At 43.7% G+C, this 22,618-nt stretch overlaps 2 protein-coding genes across 2 annotated transcripts in view; both read left to right on the plus strand.

The window, feature by feature from the left end:
- Nucleotides 1-21,157, plus strand: part of LOC125120817 (uncharacterized) — a 44,094-nt gene extending 22,937 nt beyond the window's left edge. The window contains exon 5 of the mRNA XM_047769231.1: nucleotides 21,057-21,157. Coding sequence (XP_047625187.1) covers nucleotides 21,057-21,157 — 101 coding nt within the window. The remainder of the gene's footprint in view (nucleotides 1-21,056) is intronic.
- Nucleotides 21,091-22,618, plus strand: part of TJP2 (tight junction protein 2) — a 105,270-nt gene continuing 103,742 nt past the window's right edge. The window contains exon 1 of the mRNA XM_047767746.1: nucleotides 21,091-21,177. The gene's annotated coding sequence lies outside the window, so the exon portion shown is untranslated. The remainder of the gene's footprint in view (nucleotides 21,178-22,618) is intronic.

Below are 22,618 nucleotides of genomic sequence, written 5' to 3' on the forward strand. Positions count from 1 at the left end.
AGCAGTGCGAGAAACAGGGAAATAGGCTAGTGGCCTTTGTCTCCTTGGAACACTCTGTCCACTCCTCCCCCATCTCAGAGGCTTCTCTTCCAGCCACCCCTCCCACCATATCTCAGGTCCCAACACCTATGATGGCACCTCAGTCACATCTACTTCCTTGGCTCTACGAAGGAAGAGAAGGATTTAGAAGAAGAAAATTACTTCCTTTTGCAAATTGTTTGAGGGAGCCCTAGAATAAGTAAGTGTGGTTCAGTGGCTCTCACACACTGGGCTGTATCTGAATCACCTGGAGTCTTGTTAAAACACACGTCCATAACCCCCTGAGTTTGGTTTCTGACTCATTGGGTCTGGAATGAGAGCCTGAGAATCTGCCTGTCTAACAAGTACCCAGGTCATGCTGATGCTGCTGGTCCAGGGACCACATTTTGAGTACCAGTGGATTGGAGACATTTGAAGTGTAGGACTGGAGCCAGAGTGAGGGAAGGGACAAGGTTTGGGGTGGGCTCAGGCATCCTGCACATACAGGAGCCTGGTAGAGCCAAGGAAGTAGATGTGACTGAGGCAGGCCATCACAGAACTGGGATCTGAGAGAGAGAGTTTTGGTGGGAGGGGTGGCTGGAAGAGAAGCCTCTGAGATGAGGGGAGGGTGGGCAGAGAGTTCTAAGGAAACAAAGGCTAGTGTCCCAACTATGTGTGAACAAAGGCACAGCCTCACTCCCAGGAAGGCTGGTGTTACCAGATCTAGAATGTGCTGCTTGGGGCCATGGGGCCAAGTGTGGACATGCCTCCAGAAGGTAAGGGACCCTTTAGTCCCTCGGGGCCTCAGTCTTGGAGTCATGATTGGCCCCTTTCCCTCTTGCCTGTTACCGTTCCAGCTTTTATTTTGTTTTTTTAACATATTTAAAAATAGTTGATTTACAATTGTGCCAGTTTGCTGCTGTACAGCAAAGTGGCCCAGTCATAATATACGTACATTCTTTTTCGGATAATATCTTCCATCATGTTCTATCCCAAGAGACTGGATATAGTTCACTATGCTAGACAGTAGGACTTCATTGCTTATCCATTCTAGTGGTTTGCATCTGCTAATACTAAACTTCCAGTCCATCCCACTCCCTTCCTTCCCCCTCTCCTACCCAGCAACCACAAGTCTGTTCTCCATGTCTGAGTCTGTTTCTGTTTCTGTTTTGTAGATAGGTTCATTTGTGCCATATTTTAGAATCCACATGTAAGTGATATCATATGGTATTTCTCTTTCCGATTTGCTTCACTTAGTATGAGAATCTCTAGTTGCATCCATGTTGCCACGTATGCTATTCTTTCTTTCTTTTTTTTATGGCTGAGTAGTATTCTCGTATATATGTACCACACCTTCCTAATCCATTCATCTTTTGATGGACATATTTCCATGTCCTGGCTATTGTGAATAGGGCTTCAGTGAACATTGGGGTGCATATAATCTTTTTGAATTACCGTTTTCTCTGGATATATGCCCAGGAGGGGATTGCTGGATCATATTGTAGTTCTATTTTAGTTTTCTGAGAAACCTCCATAGTGTTTTCCATAGTAGTTTTACCAATTTACATTCCCACCAACAGTGTAGGAGGGTACCCTTTTCCATATCCTCTCCAACATTTGTTATTTGTAGACTTATTAATGATGGCTATTCTGACTGGTGTGAGGTGGTACCTCATTGCAGTTTTGATTTCCATTTCTCTAATAGTTAGTGATATTGAGCATCTTCTCATGTGCCTACTGGCCATCTGTATGTCTTCTTTGGAGAATTGTCTATTTATGTCTTCTCCTCAGCCTGTTACTATTAATAATAGTTAGCCTAGAACCTGGGGAGCTTTGTAAACCACAGCAGGAGTCCTGTGTGCAGGTAGTGGCCATTGAGTTTTAGTTTTCCTACTTTCACACCTTTGCCTGCTCAGCTTAATGGATTAAAAATCTGTGCTGCCAGGTGTCTAGTCTCCTTAGCATAACTTGACATAAGCTGATTCTGAGGCTGGCAATCCCTGTCGTGAAGGTCAGAAGGTTTGCTACAGAAAATAAATCCAGAAAAAGCAGCAGCCCACCGATCTTGGGTCCTGTGCCCCACCCTCCCTGTGGTTTCACAGACTTGAGACAAACATCTCCCAATTTTATTTCATATTTTGTTTGAAAGGAATCTTCATTGTATCTGCGAATATAAGGACTTTCTTTCTCTTGGGCTTTGGAACAAGGCCAAGGCCTGCCCCGAGGTGTTTGTGTTACCATCTGGGGGCACTTGCCGTGAGCAGAGGGAGAGGGTTTAGTGTCAGTGGGTGTGATCTGTGCCCACTTCTGCCTGTGACTTGCTCATGGAGTCTGGACCTGAGCAGCCACTGCCTACATTAGACTTAGCTCTGTGTCCTCCATCCCACTTGGTGGCTTGCACGGTGTTACATTCCTGTAACCCCTGTGGGCCCGCAGTGCGCCATCCCGCTGGCTCATGGTCAGGACTAGACAGTAAGTGTTCTTTAGTACTGCTTCTGGGAGAGGTGGTATCTCAGGACCCCTAAGACCACCTCCAGTTTTGAAGATTTGCTAGGAGGATCACAGGCGTAGCATATGGTCGTCCTCACATCTATAATATTACAACGAAAAGACACAAAGCAAAATTAGCAAATGGAAGAGCCCTAAGGATTTTTTTTTTTTTTTTTTGGTGTTCCTGTCATAGCTCAGTGGTAACAAACTCGACCAGTATCCACGAGGATGCAGGTTTGACTCCTGGCTCTGCTCAGTGGGTTAAAGGATCCATTGTTGCCATGCATTGTGATGTAGGTTGCAGACATGGCTCGGATCCTATGTTGCTGTGGCTGTGGTGCAGGCTGGGAGCTGTAGCTCTGATTCGATCCCTAGCCTGGGAACTTCCATATGAGGCACCCACAGTCATAAAAAGCAAAAAAAAGAAAAAGAAAAAGAAAAAAAAAGCAAAAATAAGAGCATAAAGATCATAATTTCCATTGTGGCTCGGTGGTAATGAACCCAACTAGTATCCATGAGGATGTGGGTTTGATCCCTGGCCTTGCTCAGTGGATTAAGGCTCTAGCGTTGCTGTGAGCTGTGGTGTAGATCACAGATGAGGCTTGGATCCCAACTTGCTGTGGCTAAGGTGTAGGCTGACAGCTGATTCGCCCCCTAGCCTGGGAACCTCCATGTGCCTCAGATGCAGCCCTAAAAATACAAAAAAAAAAAAAAAGGCATAAGGATTGAATTCTGAGGAAACCAGGCTCAAGCTTCCAAATGTCTTTTGCTGGTGGAACCATGTGGGAAACGCTCAAGTCCAACAGACCACCTTTGTGAAATGTTGCCAACCAGGGAAGTTCATTAAATACTCAGTGCCCAGGGTTCTTTTGGTTTTTGTTTTTCTGGAGACCTATTATGTTGGCATCCTGCATGTACCAAAAGTTCAGGCTTCCAGAAGAAAAGCAGGTGTTAAGCCTAAACTTCATTGTTTGTGGAACCAGTGAGCAACCCTTATCTGTCCTGGGAATGGTGGAACCTTCCTCAAATCCAAGTTCCCAGGTGCCAGCCAAGGGCCAACCTGTCAGCAGACCTCTCAAAGGATGTTAACGCTTTTGTGCACAGATGGGGATGAGGATGGAAAGTGAGGCTGGTGGCAGAAGACCCTGCCTTTGGGGGAAGAGTACATCCATGTAGCTTCGGAATCTGTTGCTGCAGGAGTTTTTGTTCCTCTGACCAAAGTGGGAGAGGGCAGAGGTGAACTTGGGTTTTGCACTCAGATCTTGGCTTCAGGATGATAATAGAGATTCCTTCACTTCAGGGCCAGAGAAGGGTGAGAGTACACCCTGGCAAAGAGTTCAAAGCCCCTTTCATTCATCCTCAACATGCTCTATGGATGCCCATGCTCTGCCAGGCGCTGTGCCAGGTGCTAGGGATGGAATGGTGAACAGAGCAGTCCTGGCCCTCATGAGATCCACAAGGGAGACAAGTAAAGAGGCAATTCCATTTCATTATGAGGGGAACATGCCAAGGGCCCCAGGCCACCTGCCCAGGCTTAGATGGTGCCAGAGGGATGAATTTGGTCTCAGACCAACCTGGATTCACACCTCTACCACTTACTACCTGTGTGGCCCAAGGAAAATTTCTTAGTCATTTGGTGCCTGAATTTCTTCATCTGAAAATGGGGAGAATTTCCCTCTTCAGGTCCTTGTGAAAATTAAATAAGGTAATGCATGTGGGAGCACTTACCTCATTGGTTGGCACAGTGGACATGTGCACTAAATATCGTTCAGCCATATCTGGGTGAAGGGAAGGTTGTGTTAGCTGGAGGGGCAACATTGGCCATGCCTGCTCTGTGCAGAGCCTAAGGGTCCAAAGGCATCTTCAGCCCTGGGCTCACAGGCTGCCTTCCCTCCAGCTCGCCCTATGTCCTGGCCTGCAAACGTGCTTGGCTCTTTCACTTTGCTCTGTGTTGGGGATACTTTCCCCTCTGTCCAGGATGCTTCAGATCCTTTTGTCAGCCTATAGAATGTCTCCTCTTACTTTTAAAAGACCTAACTCAGTACCTTGCTCTGTGAAGACTTCCCCAAGTGAGCCCCTTGGACAGGATTGTTCCTGTCCCATCCCTGTGCCATGGTCACTTGTATCCCTGCTGCTATATGCTGAGTGGCAGTTACTAGTTCTATTCGACTGGGTGGTTCTCGAGGACAGGGGTGGTTTCATACTATTTGTATGTCCAGCAGCAATCAGAATGTTGAATAGGGAGCAGCTCAGTGGTTGTCTCAGGAGTAAATGAATGATTGAGTGTTGGGTTGAACTTAGAAAACCCAAGAAGAAATAGATTCAGCAAAATAGTTATCTGCCCTCCAAGCAGAGCTTACAGTCTAGAGCAGGCACTAAGACAGCAAACAAGTAAACATATGATTAGAGAAGTGACACAAGAACAGAGTCTGCTCCAGCAGCAGGTGCAAGGGAAGCTGGAACAGGGAGAAAGGGGCGGTCCTCATGCTGATGCCCTGGGCAGTGTGCGCTTATCTGCCGCAGTGTGCGTGGTTTTGGAGGCTGTAAGGACTGGTCTGGCAGGCAGCCACACCATCAGAGCCAGGAGTCCTCCAGATGGGGATGGAGAGGCAGGTTAAAGGTTACCAGCACCCCAGCTGCCAAAGGGCAGGACTCAATGGAGATCTAAGTGGACGCTTGGAAGGTTGAAGTGGTCTACTTGGGAGCACGGAAAACTGGGGTTAAGGGACACAAGGTTGATTGAGGAAGGGAGCTGAAAAACCTGTCTGGGCTGGATCTCCAACCTTAGTCAGCTAAGGCTTCCAGGACAAGATACCACAGCTTAGGTGGCTTAAACAACAGATGTTACTGTCCCACATTTCTGGGGGCTGAAAGTCTGAGATCTGGGTGCCAGCTTGGTCCATTTCTGGGTGAGGGCCGTCTTCCTGGCTTGCAGAAGGCTGCCTTCTCACCGTGCGCTCGTGTGGTCTTTCTTAGGTGCATGCGCGTGGAGGCAGAGCATCTCCCTCTCTTCCTGCCCTTATGAGGGCACTTGCCCCATCGTGAGGCTCTCACCTTCATGACCTCACCTAAACCCAAGTTCCCTCCCAAGCACCCCACCTCCAATTACCATCATCCTAGGAATTAGGGCTTCAATTGACGCATGTGGGGAGGCCACAAACATTCAGTCCATAATATCCTGGGCTTATAAATCTTCACTGAGTAAATAATACTCATGGTGAGCACTTAGATAGCAATTCGGATAGTTCAGGCCCTGAGTGTTACTAATTAAATTTAGTAATTTAATTTTTATACCACCTGAACTGGTAGGTGCCATTACCATCTCCTCTTTATAGATGAGGAAACTGAGGCCCTGGAGAGATACTGAGGCCCTGGAGAGGTACAGAGGCTTGGCTGGGCCACACAGTTTATTAAACGTGAACCTGGGATTCAAACCTAGGCAGTCTGGTTCTAGAGAGCAGGGTTTTAACCATTGTACCTGCTGCCTCTTTTTTTTTTTTTTTGTCTTTTTACCTTTTCTAGGGCTGATCCCTCAGCATATGGAGGTTCCCAGGCTAGGGGTCTAATCAGAGCTGTAGCTGCCAGCCTATCTATGCCAGAGCCACAGCAATGCCGTATCCAATCCACATCTTCGACCTATACCACAGCTCACGGCAACGCCAGGTCCTTAACCCACTGAGCAAGGGCAGGGACCAAACCCGAAACCTCATGGTTCCTAGTCGGATTCATTAACCACTGTGCCAGAACGGGAACCCCACCTGCTGCCTCTTAATTAGGAAGTAAGCCCTAGTATTATTGGGTGTCTGTCATATGCTGATTCCTGAGAGAGGAGAGATGCTGGAGATATAAAAATGGGTGCAACATGGTACCTACCTTCTAGGGTAGGAGAGAAAAATCACAGAGAGAGACAGAGCTGTGCTTTTTGAAGTCATTTGAAACATACCGAGACCCACCTTTATTTCAACTTTCTTTTGTGACTGTGGTCCACAGAACCATTGGCAGAAGCGAGTGTTTTGCTATCTCAGATGTGTCTGGTGGCCGAAATGTTCATCAAAATACGTATTGTTTCGGAACTAGCGGGCTGTCTCATCAAACTGAAACTGACCATTTATTTTTACTAGTTTCTAATGTAATAGTAGTGATTAAATGGTGGCAACAGGTATCCTAAAATTTATAATACTATCAAGGACTATTTGCGAAAAAATTAGAAGCACTTAATGTAAAAAAGTTTTTAACTAAAAATAAATACAGATAGAAAGTTTTCATAGGAAAATTTAAGACAAAATGACTTAAAAACCTTGTGTTGTTTCAGGATCTTGACTGTTAGGGTCAGGTGGAAGCTCAGTGAACCCAAGAGGTAACTCACCTGGATTGTCTGAATGGGGGTGTCCAGGGAAATTTCAAGCCTCTGAAGGGGAGGATAAGGAGGACAGTGACCCTTGCGTGGGAAGCCAGCTTGGTGATGGCAGTGGGGGGTGGTGGGGGTGCTTCCTGGAGAAGGAGAAGGAAGAGGATTGCTTCTTGCAACGAACTCCGCTTTTGTTTTTTTTTGTTTGTGTCTTGTCTTTTGTCTTTTTAGAGCCACACCCATGGCAGATGGAGGTTCCCAGGCTAGGGGTCTAATTGGAGCTGGAGCTATAGCCTCTGGCCTATGCCATAGCCATAGCAACGCCAGATCTGAGCCTCGTCTGCGACCTACACCACAGTTCAGGGCAACCCCAAATCCTTAACCCACTGAGCAAGGCCAGGGATCGACCCCGCAACCTCATGGTTCCTAGTCAGATTCATTTCTGCTGCGCCATGACAGGACTCCACAAACTCCACATTTGGATCCACTGGTGATAGGAGATTTGGACAAGAGGAGGTGAGGGAAGAGGCAAGCCTGCAGCCAGGAGGAAGCAGGGAGAGAGTAGGGGTGAGAAACCCTCCTGTCTCAGAGGAAGCAGCATCTCTGCCAGGGATCAGAAAGCAGATGTGCTGTCTGGATCCTCGGATGCATGATGGTCCACTCAAGAAAGCTCTAGAGGAGTTCCTGTCGTGGCTCAGTGGTTAATAAATCCGACTATGAGATTTTGGGTTCAATCCCTAGCCTGGCTCAGTGGGTTAAGGCACTGGCATTGCCGTGAGCTGTGGTGTTGGTCGCAGACATAGCTCAGATCTGGCGTTGCTATGGCTGTGGTGTAGGCCGGCAGCTACAGCTCCAATTCGACCCCCAGCCTGGGAACCTCCATATGCCGAGGGAGCGGCCCTAAAAAGGCAAAAAGACAAAAAAAAAAAAGAAAAAAGAAAGCACTAGAACAGAGCAGCAAAGAGTCAGACCTAGGCTTGAGTATTGGCTCTGCTGCTTAGGAGCCAAGTAAGTGATTTAGGGCAGGTATCTCAACTCTGATCCTTCATTTTTTCTTTATAAAAAGGAGTCAGTAACGCTGACTTCTCCTTGAATTGCTGTGACCTGAGCTTCATTGCTTTTTTGGTTATTTATTTATTTATTTAAAAAATTTTTTTGGCCACATCCATGGCATGTGGAAGTTCCCTGGCAGGGATCAAATCTGCACCACAGCAGCGACTCAAGTGGCTGCATTGACAACACTGGATCCCTAACCCACTGTGCCACAAGAGAAATTTTCTTCTTCTTTTTTTTTTTTTTCCCTCAAATCTGAACCCTTCTGTCCTGAGAGGAGGGGGTTTTGTCCAGTGTCCCACACTCTCGAACAATGATCATAAGCTCCTTTTGGAAGGGATAGAATTTGGCTTGATTGGTGGGATTGTAAATTGGTGCAACATGGAGATTCCTCAGAAAACTAAACATAGAACTACCATTTGATCCAGCAATCCCACTCCTGGGCATCTACCCAGAGAAAACCACGACTCGCAAAGACACACGTACTCCAATGTTCATTGCAGCACTATTTACAATAGCCAAAACATGGAAACAACCTAAATGTCCATCAACAGAGGAGTGGATCAAGAAGATGTGCTACATATACACAATGGAATATTACTCAGCCATTAAAAAGAACGAAATACCAGCATTTCTTGCAACATGGATGGACTTAGAAACTATCATGCTAAGTGAAGTCAGCCATACAATGAGACACCAACATCAAATGCTTTCACTGACATGTGGAATTTGAAAATAGGACAGACCGAACTGCTTTGCAGAACAGATGCTGACTCACAGACATTGAAAAACTTATGGTCTCTGGAAGAGACAGTTTGGGGGGTGGGGGGATGTGCTTGGGCTATGGGATGGAAATCCTGTGAAATTGGATTGTTATGATCATTATACAACTACAGATGTGATAAATTCATTCGAGTAATAAAAAAATAAAATAAAAGATAAACTGACCTCCAAAAAAAAAAAAAAGAATTTGGCTTGAGAAGAAGGGGTCCTTGCAATTTTTCTTCAAGGTCTTTCAGTCCCTTTTGGTAGGTCTCCAGCTCTTCACAGTCACAGCTCAGCTTGTCACTTGCTCCAGATCTTTTTACCTACTGCTCTGCCTTGACAGGCCATATCCCTACAAGTTGCATTTCTTTATGTGACAGTCACATCATCTCAGTTCCTCTCTCTTGAAAGTTTTGGACTGCACTTTCATTCGAGGCAACCTGACATCACTAAGATGGCCTGTGGGATCTGCATTTTTGTTCTCTTCTGCAGTGTTGGTGTATGTTGGCTTCCCCCCCCCCCATCTTGGGTGGTGAGATGCAAGCTTGGTTTTGGAAACTTAGTTTCCTTCTGGATCTTCATGCCTGGTCAGCAATATTGTTGCCATCCTCTAATTGCAGCTTATCACCTGGTTCTCTTCTCCAGGAGAAACTGATCTTTTTTTCAAGCTTGAAATACAGTTGATTTACAATGTTGTATTTCAGGTGTACAGCAAAGTGACTCAGTTATGCATATACATATATATATTCCTTTTAAAATTCTTTTCCATTATAAGCCATTGCAAGATATTGAGTATAGCTCCCTGGGCTATACAGTAAGTCCTTGTTGGTTATCTATGTTATACATTATAGTGTGAATATGTTACTCCCAAACTCCTAATTTTTTTTTTTTTTTTGTCTTTTTAGGGCCACACCTGTGGCATATGGAGGTTCCCAAGCTAGAGGTCGAATTGAAGCCGCAGCTTCTGGCCTACACCACAGCCACAGCAATGCCAGATCCGAGCCACATCTGCGAGCTATACCACAGCTCACAGCAATGCTGTATCCTTAACCCAGTGAGCAAGGCCAGGGGTCGAACCTGCATCCTCATGGATGATAGTCAGATTTGTTTCCACTGAGCCACAACAGGAACTCCTAACTTTTTTGGGGTCTTTTTAGGGCTGCACCTGCAGCATATGGAAGTTGCCAGGGTTGAATGTGAGCTGCAGTAGCCAGCCTATGCCACAGTCACAGCAATGTGAGATCCAAGCCACATCTGTGACCTAAACCACAGCTCACGGCAATGCTAGATCTAGATCCTTAGGCCAATGAACAAGGCCAGGGATCTCGAACCGGCATCCTCATGGATACTATGTCGGGTTCTTAACCCACTGAGCCACAACAGGACCTCCATTTATAGTGGAGCTTAAAAAAGGCAGAGGGACTCTTTCTCTGACTCTTCTACTTTTAGTTATGGTTTTTTTCAGCTCCCTGAAAAGCAGACCACACCCTGTATAACAGCCTGTTTGGGGCATTAGTTCATTTCCATTTTTATACTTCTAAAGCACAGGATCAGTTAAAATACCCAGTGAAGAAGGATGTCTGCTGTTTTCCTCCAGCATAAATAAGTTGAAATAGTCAGTTCAAAGAGAAGGTCAATTTTATATGTGAATTTTTTAAATTCAATTTTTAATCATTCAGAAAGAGAATTTGAACATCCCAATTTAACTTTTTTGGATCATGTATGTTTAACAATTAAAAAAAACCAAATAATGATTTTTTTAATTGTTATTTTTCCAATACAATTTTTTTTTCTACTGTACTGCATGGTGACCCAGTTACACATACAAATTCAATTTTCTCACATTATCATGCTCCATCCTAAGTGTCTAGACATAGTTCCCAGAGCTATACAACAGGATTTCATTGCTAATCCATTCCAAAGGCAATAGTTTGCATCTATTAACCCCGAGCTCCCAATCCACCCTACTCCCTTCCCCTCCCCCTTGGCAACCACAGGTCCATTCTCCAAGTCCATGATTTTCTTTTCTGTGGAAAATTTCATTTGTGCTGTATATTAGATACCAGATATGAGTGATCATATGGTATTTGTCTTTCTCTTTCTGACTTACTTCACTCAGTATGAGAGTCTCTAGTTCCATCCATGTTGCTGCAAATGGCACCAAATAATGATTTTTAATCAGATAGTTGTAAAGAATTCCTGAACTCTAGAAATTGAAATTAACCAAGTAAATGAATATTTCTGAGGAATTTCTAGAATTAACAGAGAACAGCCATGTAATTATATATCTAGTATTTTGGCTAGATTTATTTTTTTTTCTGTGTTATTATCCTCATGTTCTGTTATGAATGAGTTCATACAAAGATGACAATTTTTAAAAATAAGTAAATTAGAAAACTAAAACTTATTTGTGGAGCAAAAGTAAATTCTTTCTAATTACTTACCTAAGCACAATTCTTTTCTGAATGAAAGACCTGATTTTAATTTTGTATAAGATCATCATAAATAAGAATCACTTTGTAAGAGTTGTTATATTAAATACATCAGAATTCCTATAGAAAATGCAACTTTAAAACCAGCTGTTTATAAAGTACTGTGACACTTTCACTGTAGTAAAGTAGCTTCCAATGGGTAACAAGTTTAGCTTGATTTTTTTGTTGTTGTTGGTAACTCAGACTTCATTTCTTATTTGAGAGGGTTGTATAGTAATTTTTATCACATGTCATTAGAAATACAATTAGTTAGAACAAAGACTGTTGTGTAAGTATAATTACATCGTCCTGTATGATTAAATGAGGGCTGTATTGGAGCTTTTTTCGGCAGTGGCCAGCTGTAGCCAACCAAGTACAGCCTATAAAAGAATTCCTGTGACTAACTGGTACTAATTGTTTGTCAAACAACCAGTGGGAGTAATATTCATGAATTCCATGGAAATGAAATATTCTAAGACCAAATGGTTAGTCCTTTGTTTTCACCACTTGTGGTCAGATTATACTACAGTATCCACAGGAGATTGGTTCCAGGACCCCCGAAGATATCAAAATCCAAAGATGCTCAGAGTTCCCATCATGGCTCAGCATCCATGAGGATACTCAGTGGGTTAAGGATCTGGCTTGGTGATGAGCTGTGGTGGCACCTGCATCTCCAACTCGACCCCTAGCCTGGGAACCTCCATATGCCGCAGGTACAGCCCTAAAAAGACAATAAATAGACAAACAAAAACACAAATGATGTTACCCCATTTCCCCCATACTGTTTTTCTCAGCAGCTAGTATAAAGCCTCTCCACCTGGTAAGGAACATGATTGCTAACAGCTCTAACTTCCTATCATCCCAGCTTACCACCTCGAGTGGAGTGAGGACATTTCTCTCTAAATGTCCTATTTTATTTTTTGTCTTTTTTTTTCTTTTTTTGTCTTTTTAGGGCCATACCTGCGGCATATGGAAGTTCCCAGGCTAGGTGTCCAATCAGAGCTGTAGTCACCAGCCTATATTACAGCCACAGCAACTCAGGATCTGAGCTGCATCTGTGACCTACACCACAGCTCACCACAACACTGGATCCTTAACCCACTGAGTGAGGCCAGGGATTGAACCTGTGTCCTCATGGTGCTAGTTGGGTTTGTTAGCCACTGAGCCATGACAGGAACTCCTAAATGTCCTATTTCTTTTATCCTGGGGAATACTGCTCCACCCAGCCTGGGGCATGTGGACCAAGACCCATTAGGTGGACCATTGTGATAGACACTCCACCTTTACCCCATGGGAAGAGGGTAAGAAAAGTCTTTAAAAACTTAAAAAAAAAAAAAAACCCTAAAGATGAGAGGAGACACTTATAAAAAGGGAGGAGGGGATATATTCTGAATATCTCCAAATAGTGTACATTCTCATGCTGGCGGGGCTCACCCATGTTGGGTATAGAGATATTTTTTAAATATTGTAGGCGTTCCTGTTGTGGCTCAGTGGGTTAAGAACCCGATGGGTATCCATGAGGATCCACGTTTGATCTCTGGCCTCGCTCTGGGTTAAGGATCCAGTGTTGTCCCAAGCTGCAACATAGGTCACAGATGTGGCTCAGATCTGGTATCACTGTGGCTGTGGTGTAGGCAACCAGCTGCAGCTCTGATTTGACCCCTGGTCTGGGCACTTTCATATGCTGCAGGTGTGGCCCCCCCAAAATATATATGTATATATATATGGAGGTTCCTGGGTGGTGTAGCTGGTTAAGGATCCAGGTGTTGCAGCAGCTGTGATGCAGGAAATACAGTGTGGGTTCAGTCCTTGGCCCCTGAATTTACACATGCCACAGGTGGAAGAAGTAAATAAAATGTTAAAAAACAAAACAAAAACCCAGAATTGTTTATCTATTAATTCATCTTTGCTTTGCTATTGACTTGAGAAAAAGTTTATAGCATTTAGAAGTGCATTGCCATCAGTGACAAATGGAACTCCTTTTTCCTTGCCAAGCACAGCCTTTCAGAGAGAGGCATTCATAGAAGGAGCAGATCTGCTTCTGATTTTAGTTCATCCAGCGGTGTGCAGGCTTTGGGGACCAATTATTACTAGACCTGGAGATAAATCACCTCGTGCGCCATTAGTACTTGAAGGATTAGTGGCCTCAAAGATTTATGTGCGGATTAATTGGGAAGCGTACATTAGATCCCTGTGTTTAGAACCATGAGCGTCCTGCAGATCATTTTCATTAGTGCTTTATTCAAAATTCCCTAGCCTTATATAATCCTGACGTTGCAGGGAAATCTGAAGGAGCCTTTTATTCATTTATTTGTTTGTGGTTTGGCCTTGGCCTCACCCCCATGCCGTACCCCCTACGGGAGCATTTTATAGCTCTGGCTAGGGATACACTGAGCATCTAAAAGCAGAGGGGCTTCCAGTATTGCAGTCATCACTTCATCTGCTCCGGCGGAACAGGGCCTGAAATTTACACGACCCGGTACCAAGAGAGACAAGATGAGGTACAAGAAATACATGGCTATTCTGGAAGCAGCAGTTGGCATCACCCCACTTAACAAAAGAGAACTTCTACCCGAGAGCAGAAGACATGCGAACCTTTGGCAGCATCCTGGGTAAGCATAGGAGACCAGGAGAGGTTTTGTGTGTGTTTGGGGGCCTCGAGGGAAGAAAGGATCACCCCTGTCATAAGCATAAGAGCCATCGAGTTCTCTATTGAGCACTTGTTTCTTTCTTGTCTTGTCTTTTTTTGTAGTCAGCTTCCCATTTATTTGTTTAGTTCTTATCAGCATTTTAAATCATATAGCCCTGCAAAGCAATTTATACATTTTATCTGGTTTATCATACTCATTCTCTAAGCATGCTGCCTTTTTATGGGTAAAGTTAAACTCCATTTCAAGTCTAGTCTTGGCTCAGATAACAAATTAGTGTTGTCTCAGCAAATGAGAACTTGTTTCCTCCTGAAAATATGCCCTTCCCAGATAAAATTAAAATGGTCAGTAATGAAATTCATGGCAATAATACTCTAAGAAAATTCCTGATTAAAGTTCCCTGGTGGCACAGCAGGTTAAGGATCCGGTGTCATTGTAACACCCTGGTTGATGCTGTGGCTCGACTTTGATCCCGAGCCCATATGCCATGGGCACAGCCAAAAAAAAAAAAAAGAAAAAAAGAAAAAAGAAAAGAAAGTTCCTGGTCTAATAATCATGAAGATGAAGGCATGGGTGTATCTAGAGCCCTTTTTTTATATTCATATTTTTAAATTTTATGATTTTGACAAAGTTGCATGGTCTACAAACATAGCAATTTATTTTTATTTTTATTTTTAGGGCCACACCTGTGGCATATGGAAGTTCCCAGGCTAGGGGTCGAATCAGCTACAGCTGCAAGACTATGCCACAGCCACAGCAATGCCAGATCCAAGCCACTTCTTCAACCCACTGAGCAAGGCCATCCTCATGGATACTGGCTGGGTTTGTAACCCGCTATAGCTACAATGGGAACTCCAGCAATTCTTAAAGATGAAGCAAATTGTGCCTTCCCCCCCACCCCCGCCCCGCCCTCCGCCACATGCAAGTATTTTTCTGACTGAAGTGTACATGCAGACTCTGATTCAGATAATGCTTCTCTTGAAACAGCACTTCTTGCTTCATATCTCTTTCTGCAGCCCCAACTGATTTACCATGTTGAGGAAGAGTTTAGATGTTCTTTTCTGAATAGTTATGAGGCCTCAATCCTGACTTTCTGAAGTCCCTCTTTTGTGTCTTACATGCTGAGAAGTTTAACTGAAGGTGTTTGTACACAGTACTTTTAAAGACTGAATGCCATTTTTAAACTGAACAAGCCACACATCGGCACTCACTCAAGGATCAACATGAGATATCTGTGTAGCTAATATATGTATATGTATTTTGGTCATGCCCTTGTTATGCGGAAATCCTGGGGCACCAGATAGAATCTGAGCCACAAAAGTAACAACACCAGATCTTTTACCTGCTGAGCCACCAGGGAACTCCTGGTATTTCTTTTTAAACAGTAGAAAGTCACTACCTCATTTTTATCATATAAACAATATATATCCAGAAAAATAAGGAGGGAAAAAATCTCCATAGTCACGAAGTTCCCATCATGGTGTAGCAGAAACGAATCTGACTAGGAACCATGAGGTTTCGGGTTTGATCCCTGGCCTCACTCAGTGGGTTAAGGGTCTGGCTGCTGCTGTGAGCTGTAGTGTAGGTCACAGACTCAGCTCGGATACTGCATTTCTGTTCCTGTGGTGTAGGCCAACAGCTGTAGCTCCAATTTGACCCCTAACCTGGGAACCTCCCTATGCCTGCCGGTGCAGCCATAAAAAGCAAACAAAACAACAAAAAACTCCATAGTCCCATTTTCCTAAGAGAATTACTATGATCCTTTAGGTCTGTACTTCTCAAAGGAGGGGTGCAGCGGCAGGAATTGTCCCCTAAGGGACATTTGACAATGTCTGGGCAGGGTTTTGGTTGTTCCAACCCTAGTGGGGGGGTACTTTTGTCTAGTGGGTAGAGGCCAGGAATGCTGCCCAACATGCTGCAATGGACAGGATGGAGAACCCACAACAAGGAATTATCTAGTCCAAAATATCTATAGTGGAGTTGCTGTCTTGGCTCAGTGGTTAACGAACCCGACTAGGTTGCAGGTTTGATCCCTGGCCTCGCTCAGTGGGTTAGGGGTCTGGCGTTGCCGTGAGCTGTGGTGTGGGTCGAAGACGCGGGTCAGATCTGGCATTGCTGTGGCTCTGGCATAGGCCGGTGGCAACAGCTCCGATTAGATCCCTAGCCTGGGAACCTCCATATGCCATGGGTGCAGCCCTAGAAAAAAAAAAGACAAAATATCCATAGTGCCACTGCTGAGACATTTGCTTAAGGTAGAGTCGCTTCAAATCTAAAAGGTAGTCATTACTGGAAATAATTTCCATATGTCTTTGAGAATTTTTTTTTTTTTTTTTTTGGTTGCACTCATGGCATGTGGAACATCCCATGACAGGGATCAAACATGTGCCATAGTTGCAGCCTGTGCCACAAGGAAACTTCCTCTTTGGGAAATTTTAGAGATGCTTTAGAATGAAATCCTGAGGCACCATAATGATGATGATGATGGTGATGATGCTGATGATGATTTTGCTGTTGTCTTGAAAGTAAAAAGAAATATGTATATATGTAGAGGGTGCAAGAGGTATAGGGTGACCCTGGGAGAAGCCATGTGGGTCATTGTTTAGTGATGGCTGTGGAAACCATGTTGTAATAACTAAATTGTGATTCTTCAAGTAGCGCATAGAGATTGGATATACCTTAGCGTGGACCTTTGTCCCTGAATGACAGAAATTTAGAGCTGGGAGGGACTTTTGTCGGGGCTGGCAAACAAGTTTCTTGTGCCACACCAATGCTGGTTGAGGGGTGGACTGCTTCGAGAGTCAAGTTAGGGGAGTTCCCCAGGCCCAGTGTGGGCTTAGCAAGGAAGGAATATTGTGTATAATGAGGGAGGTTTGTTCTGGGCGTAAGATTTGGAAGATTGGGAAGTTGCCTTACATGTGCTTTATATATTTGCCATTCCTTAATTCTAATTTAGTCTTTGAAAATTTTACAAGTGTGAAATAGCCTCATTTGAGTCATCATGAGCTAGGGCTGGGCCCTCAGACAGCAATTGGATGTTCCCAGTTTCTGGCTCGGGACCATTCATTAAGGGATTCACCCTAAACAGACACATATGATTCAGATGTGTCAATTAGCTGCCACATTGTTCATTTCTTTTTGGACATGACCTTTTCCAGCCATCAGAATGAGTAAGTACCGTAAGTAGAACCACCTCTGCTTCTCCTCAATTCCCCAAGTCTAGTCAAGCAGAAGTCAAATTAGTCATTCTAAAGTGCTCCTTAATAAGGGAAGTTGAGTTTTTTTTTAATTGAGAACGTTCTTTAAGTCTGATGAAATAGCACTGCACCACAGGTCAAGATACTCTTTATATCTGCAATTCTCTGAGTTCTTTGAATACACATGGACAAAGACATGAATTTGCTGATCCCCTTTTTTTGTTTGCTGACTCCCTTGTCACCTGACATAGCCTTTCTGTGACCCTATTAATATCCCTCACTAACCTTGTAGTAAACTCCCCTTTCTTGACTATTTTATTAATGAGTTCTGAACTCTTGAGGCCCTGTAATGTCTTATTTTTCAGAATCATTGTTAAAATGCAGATTCTAATTCTGTAGATGTGGTGGAGCCTGAAAAAAAAAAAAGAATTCTGTCCCTTTCATTCTTTTCAAGAAATATTCCAGTTGCTTTAATTACATGTAATACTGCATAGTATTCAAGAGTAGCTCCTTCTTTTTTTTTTTTTTTTTGCCTTTTTTGGGCCACACCCTCGGCATGCAGAGGTTTCCAGGCTAGGGGTTGAATCGGAGCTGTTGCTGCTGGCCTACGCCACAGTCATAGCAATGTGGGATCCAAGCCACGTCTGCAACCTACACCACAGCTCAAGGCAACGCTGGATCCTTAACCCACTGAGCAAGGCCAGGGATTGAACCCGCAACCCCATGGTTCCTAGTTGGATTCATTAACCACTGCGCCACGACGGGAACTCCGTCTCTTAAAATTTTGTAAAGTTTTCCAGGACTAACTCATATTACCTGATAAATATTTTACATGTTTGTAAAATACCAATAGTATTATTTACTTCTTTCTTCCAAGCTTTTTCTTAAGAAGGTAGCCCTAGGCAATAACAGTGTGTTTTAGAAATGGCTGATTTTTATTGGAAACCTCAGGCACTATTATAAAAGAAAGTTAAAATCAAGATGTCATTGGACTTCCTGTTGTGGCTCAGTGGTAACGAATCCAACTAGTATCCATGAGGATGAGGGTTCGATCCCTAGCCTCGCTTAGTGGGTTAAGGATCCGGTGTTGCCATGAGCTGTGGTGTAGGTTGCAGATGGGGCTCAGATCTGGCATTGCTGTGGCTGTGGCCGTGGCCAGCAGCTGCAGCTCCCTAACCTGGGAACATCCATATGCTGCATGTGTAGCCCTAAAAAGTAAAGAAAAAAAAACAGGATAATTTTTTTGAACAGAATGATTTTTTTTGAATAGAGTCAGTGCAGAAAACTGATTCTATTCAAAAGCAAGCCACTTCAATAAAAGAAGCAAACTCTTTTTGGAGCTGATACCTATAGGCAAATTTCATATTAAGTCCAAAAGCATAACCAAGGCCATCTTGATTTGCTGGGCATTTATTTCTCATGGGAAGTAATAATAGAAACTGTATATGGGCTGGGCTCTGATCTTGTTGCTTGCTTTGTAGGATATCCAGATGGCTCTGCTTTAGCCTGTGCCCACATTTCCTGCTGATCCTTGGAGAAGGGAAATGTGTTCCCTGCCTGTACAAATAAAATGGACACTATCTTTTATTTCTGTTTCATTGTGTAGGGAGTGTTTTGCACAGATGCCACAATATGACTTTGTCTAGCAAACAGAAGAGTATGTCCAGAACTGGTGAGAAGCCACATTCCTCCTCCCACTTGTTTTCTCTGATGCCATGTGGGGGGCTGCTGGCACCCAGGCCCAGCCCAGGAATGAGCTTGCCTCCTTCTGGCAAGGAGTTTGAAAGGCACATGGAAGATTCAGAAAAATGTCCAGAAGGGATTTTTCTTGGGTTTTCTTGGGGTGTGGGTTAAAAAGAAAAAGTGTTTGTCATCTTTTCTGATTGGGGGGGCAATCCACACATATCAATATAAAGATCAGAAGCTCTCTGGTTGCCTAGTGCTTAAGGCCTTGGCATTGTCACTGCCATGGTTCAGTCTCTGGCCTGGTAACTTCTGCATGCTATGGGCGTGGCCAAAAAAAAAAAAAAGTACATTTTATGTTAAGCATGTTTTACCACAAGTAAATAAAACTCTCTAGATATTTTCTCACCTGCTGAGTTTTTTTTAAACCTGAAAAGTGAATTTTTTTTTTTTTTTTTTTAAACAGCTACACCTGTGACATATGGACGTTCCTGGGCCAGGGGTTGCATCCAAACCACAGTTGCAACCTATGCCACAGCTGTGGCAATGCCAGATCCTTTAACCCAGTCCCCAGGCCAGGGATCAAACCCATGTCTCCACAGTGTCCTAAGCCACTGGAGTCCCGTTTTTAACCCACTGTACCACAGCAGGAACTCTGTTTCTTTTTTTTTTTTTTTAATAATTTTTTTTATTTCCCCCCTGTACAGCAAGGGGGTCAGGTTATCCTTACATGTATATATTACAATTACATCTTTTCCCCCACCCTTTGTTCTGTTGCAACATGAGTATCTAGACAAAGTTCTCAATGTTATTCAGCAGGATCTCCTTGTAAATCTATTCTAAGTTGTGTCTGATAAGCCCAAGCTCCCGATCCCTCCCACTCCCTCCCCCTCCCATCAGGCAGCCACAAGTCTCTTCTCTAAGTCCATGATTTCCTTTTCTGAGATGTTCATTTGTCACAGCAGGAACTCTGAATGCTTTAAGAGTTTTTCCCCTCAGGATGACCTCAGGTGGATTGATGGTGCCAAACTTTACATGTTTACTTATTTTTTTCATCTTTTTTTTCCCCATTATTTTATTTTATTTTATTTTGGCCACACCTGCAGCATGCAGAAGTTCCCAGGCCATTTTTCATCTTTTTGAATACTGAAAACATTAGGGGCAGTAATTCCACTCCTAGGTATGTGTCCAAGAGAAGTGAAAAAAAGGTCCATTTAAACATTTGTGCATACATAATAGGAGTTTCCATCATGGCTCAGTGGTTAGTGTACTCGACAAGCAATCCATGAGGGTGCGGGTTTGATCCCTGGCCTCTCTGAGTGGGTTAAGGATCTGACATTGCTGTGAGCTGTGGTGTAGGCCAGTGGCTATAGCTCCGACTGGACCCCTAGCCTGGGAACTTCATATGCCATAGGTGCGTCCCTAAAAAGAAAAAAGACCAAAAAAAAAAAAATCGTGCATAATAGATAAAAAGTAGAAAAACTAGGGAGTTTGCATCGTGGCTCAGTGGTTAACGAATGCGACTAGGAACCATGAAGTTGTGGGTTCGATCCCTGGCCTCGCTCACTGGGTTAAGGATCTGGGGTTGCCATGAGCTGTGGTGTAGGTCACAGACTCAGCTCAGATCCTGCGTTGCTGTGGCTGTGGCATAGGCCGGGAGCTATAGCTTTGATTAGACCCCTAGCCTGGGAACCTCCATATGCCAAGGGTGCAGCCCTAGAAAAGAAAAAAAAAAAGACAAAAAATAGATAAATAAAAGTAGAAAAACTAACCCAAATACCTATCAGCTGATAAGTAGGTAAGTAAACTATAGTGTATCATACAATGCAGTGAACTTCTGACACTTGCTACAATGTGGATGAAACTTGAAAGCATTATGCTAAGTGAAAGTAGAGTCACAAAAGGTCACATATTGTATCAGTTCATTTATATGAAATCTTGGGAGTTCCCTGGTGGTCTAGTGGTTAGGATTCGGCACTTTCAACACTGCAGCCCAAGTATAATCCCTGGTCTGGGAACTGAGGTCCCACATTGAGCCACCACACACAGCAACCAGAAAACAAACTCACTCCAGAATAGATAATTTTATAAAAAACAAAAATTAGATTGGTGGTTGTCTAGGGCCAGGGGGTGGGGCAGGGGTGGTCAGTGGAGATGAATTGGAGAACTAGGGAATGATATCTAAGGGATCCTGGGTTTCTTCTGTGCAGAAATGAAAATGTTCTAAAATGAATTGTGGTTCTCTTTGCACAAGTCTTTGAATAAAAGAAAAGCCATACTATATATAAAGGGGTGAATTGTACAGAATGTGAGCTCCAGTGCATCTGGAAGCTCTCACCAAGCTGGGAATGACCATGCTGGATTTTAACAACACTGTTTTCTGCAGGGTTTGAAGTACAGCATTATTATCATCTCCCTGTGAGTGGGACTGGCACCCCAGCTGTACCTCCTGGCGGAAGTGCTCCACAAAACACAGACTCCTGCTAGCCGACAGCCTGCTTTACCAGGTACTTGCGTTTTTTTTTTGTCTCTCATCAGCCTGGGTATTAGCTTTCCTCCACCAAAAGTGTGATGTAAACTATGTCACATCCTAGAAAGTCAAGGCTACCGTTTTCAATGTTGTTGATAGAGAAATTGTTTCAAATCCAAGAAAATGAATTGTATCAGCCCATTTCCCAGAGAACAGAAAGATTTTTACCTGCATTTATGGTCTGAATTGATAGGTAACTTTGGGTGAATGCCACCTGAGGTCCTTCCGGGCCAAAGCATGGAAGTCTAACCTCTTTGGTTCAGAATAAATGCCTAGCAAGGTATTTTGATGTCTGAGGTTATAGGTCATTCTGGTAGGTCACCTTTTTTCTATTATCTGTGAGGTTAGCAGAATTATGTAACATTGGTAAGCATTTGGCTGAAAATAAAAAAGACGTCAGTCACACTGGCTTCCAAAGATAATTATGTGCAGGCTTTTAGCAAAAGAGCTGAGTATTATCCATTTACTGATTCAATTTTAAGTATGAATTAAATGAGATTTACAAGGCATTAAATTTTATTTTGACAGATGCTGGGATATATTTGTTCTTAGTTATACTTTAACCCATGATGATAGGCCAGTCCATGACTGGCTGGAATGGGGTTAGAATTTTTTTCAGGTGTTTGTTTCATAATTCCTGTCTGTTTAAGCTCCAGGACCCTGCTGGGGTGGATTCCAGCTGCATGTCCATGCTGGAGTTTAGTGGAGTGTTGCTAGCAGATAGCTGTTCAAATGCCAGTGTTCCTGCCTCCTAACTGTGGGATCTTGGGCATGTCTTAATGTCCATGAGCCCCAGATCCTTCATCTGTAAAAATGGAATGTTAACATGAAGCTGATTGGGTTAACATATAGCAAGCACTGGGCACATACCTTTCTTGCAGTCTAGTTGTCTAAATGGGGACACTTGAGTTCTCTTGCAGTGCAGCAGGTTAAGGATCCAGCATTATCACTGCAGTGGCTTGGGTCACTGCTATGGCTTGGCTTCAGTCCCTGGCCTGGGAGCTTCCACAGGCCACAAGTGTGGCAAAAAAAAAAAAAAAAAAAAAAGCCCCCAAACCCCCCAAAAAACAAATGAGGACACTTGAGTGGGAAAGTTCTTAGTTTTCACTGAACTGACAGTGCTAGGAATGGGTTTTGTTTACTGAGATGTTCTCTGTGGTGCTCTTAAAGGTTCCAAACAGAAGAAAACAGATGCTTGGAGTTCCCGTCATGGCTTAGTGGTTACCGAACCCAGCTAGCATCCAACAAAACCTCCATATGCCAAGATTTTGTTTTTGAAAGACAAAAAGACCAAAAAAAAAGCAATGCCTCCCCAGTCCCCAGAAGTGGTTTTCCTGAAAGGAGATTTCTATATAGTATCTGTTTCTTTCTTTTCTTTTTTCTTTTTGTCTTTTTAGGGCCACACGTGCAGCCTATGG

Source organism: Phacochoerus africanus, chromosome 2, assembly GCF_016906955.1.
Source record: "Phacochoerus africanus isolate WHEZ1 chromosome 2, ROS_Pafr_v1, whole genome shotgun sequence".
In the NCBI taxonomy this organism is placed as follows: Eukaryota; Metazoa; Chordata; class Mammalia; order Artiodactyla; family Suidae; genus Phacochoerus; species Phacochoerus africanus.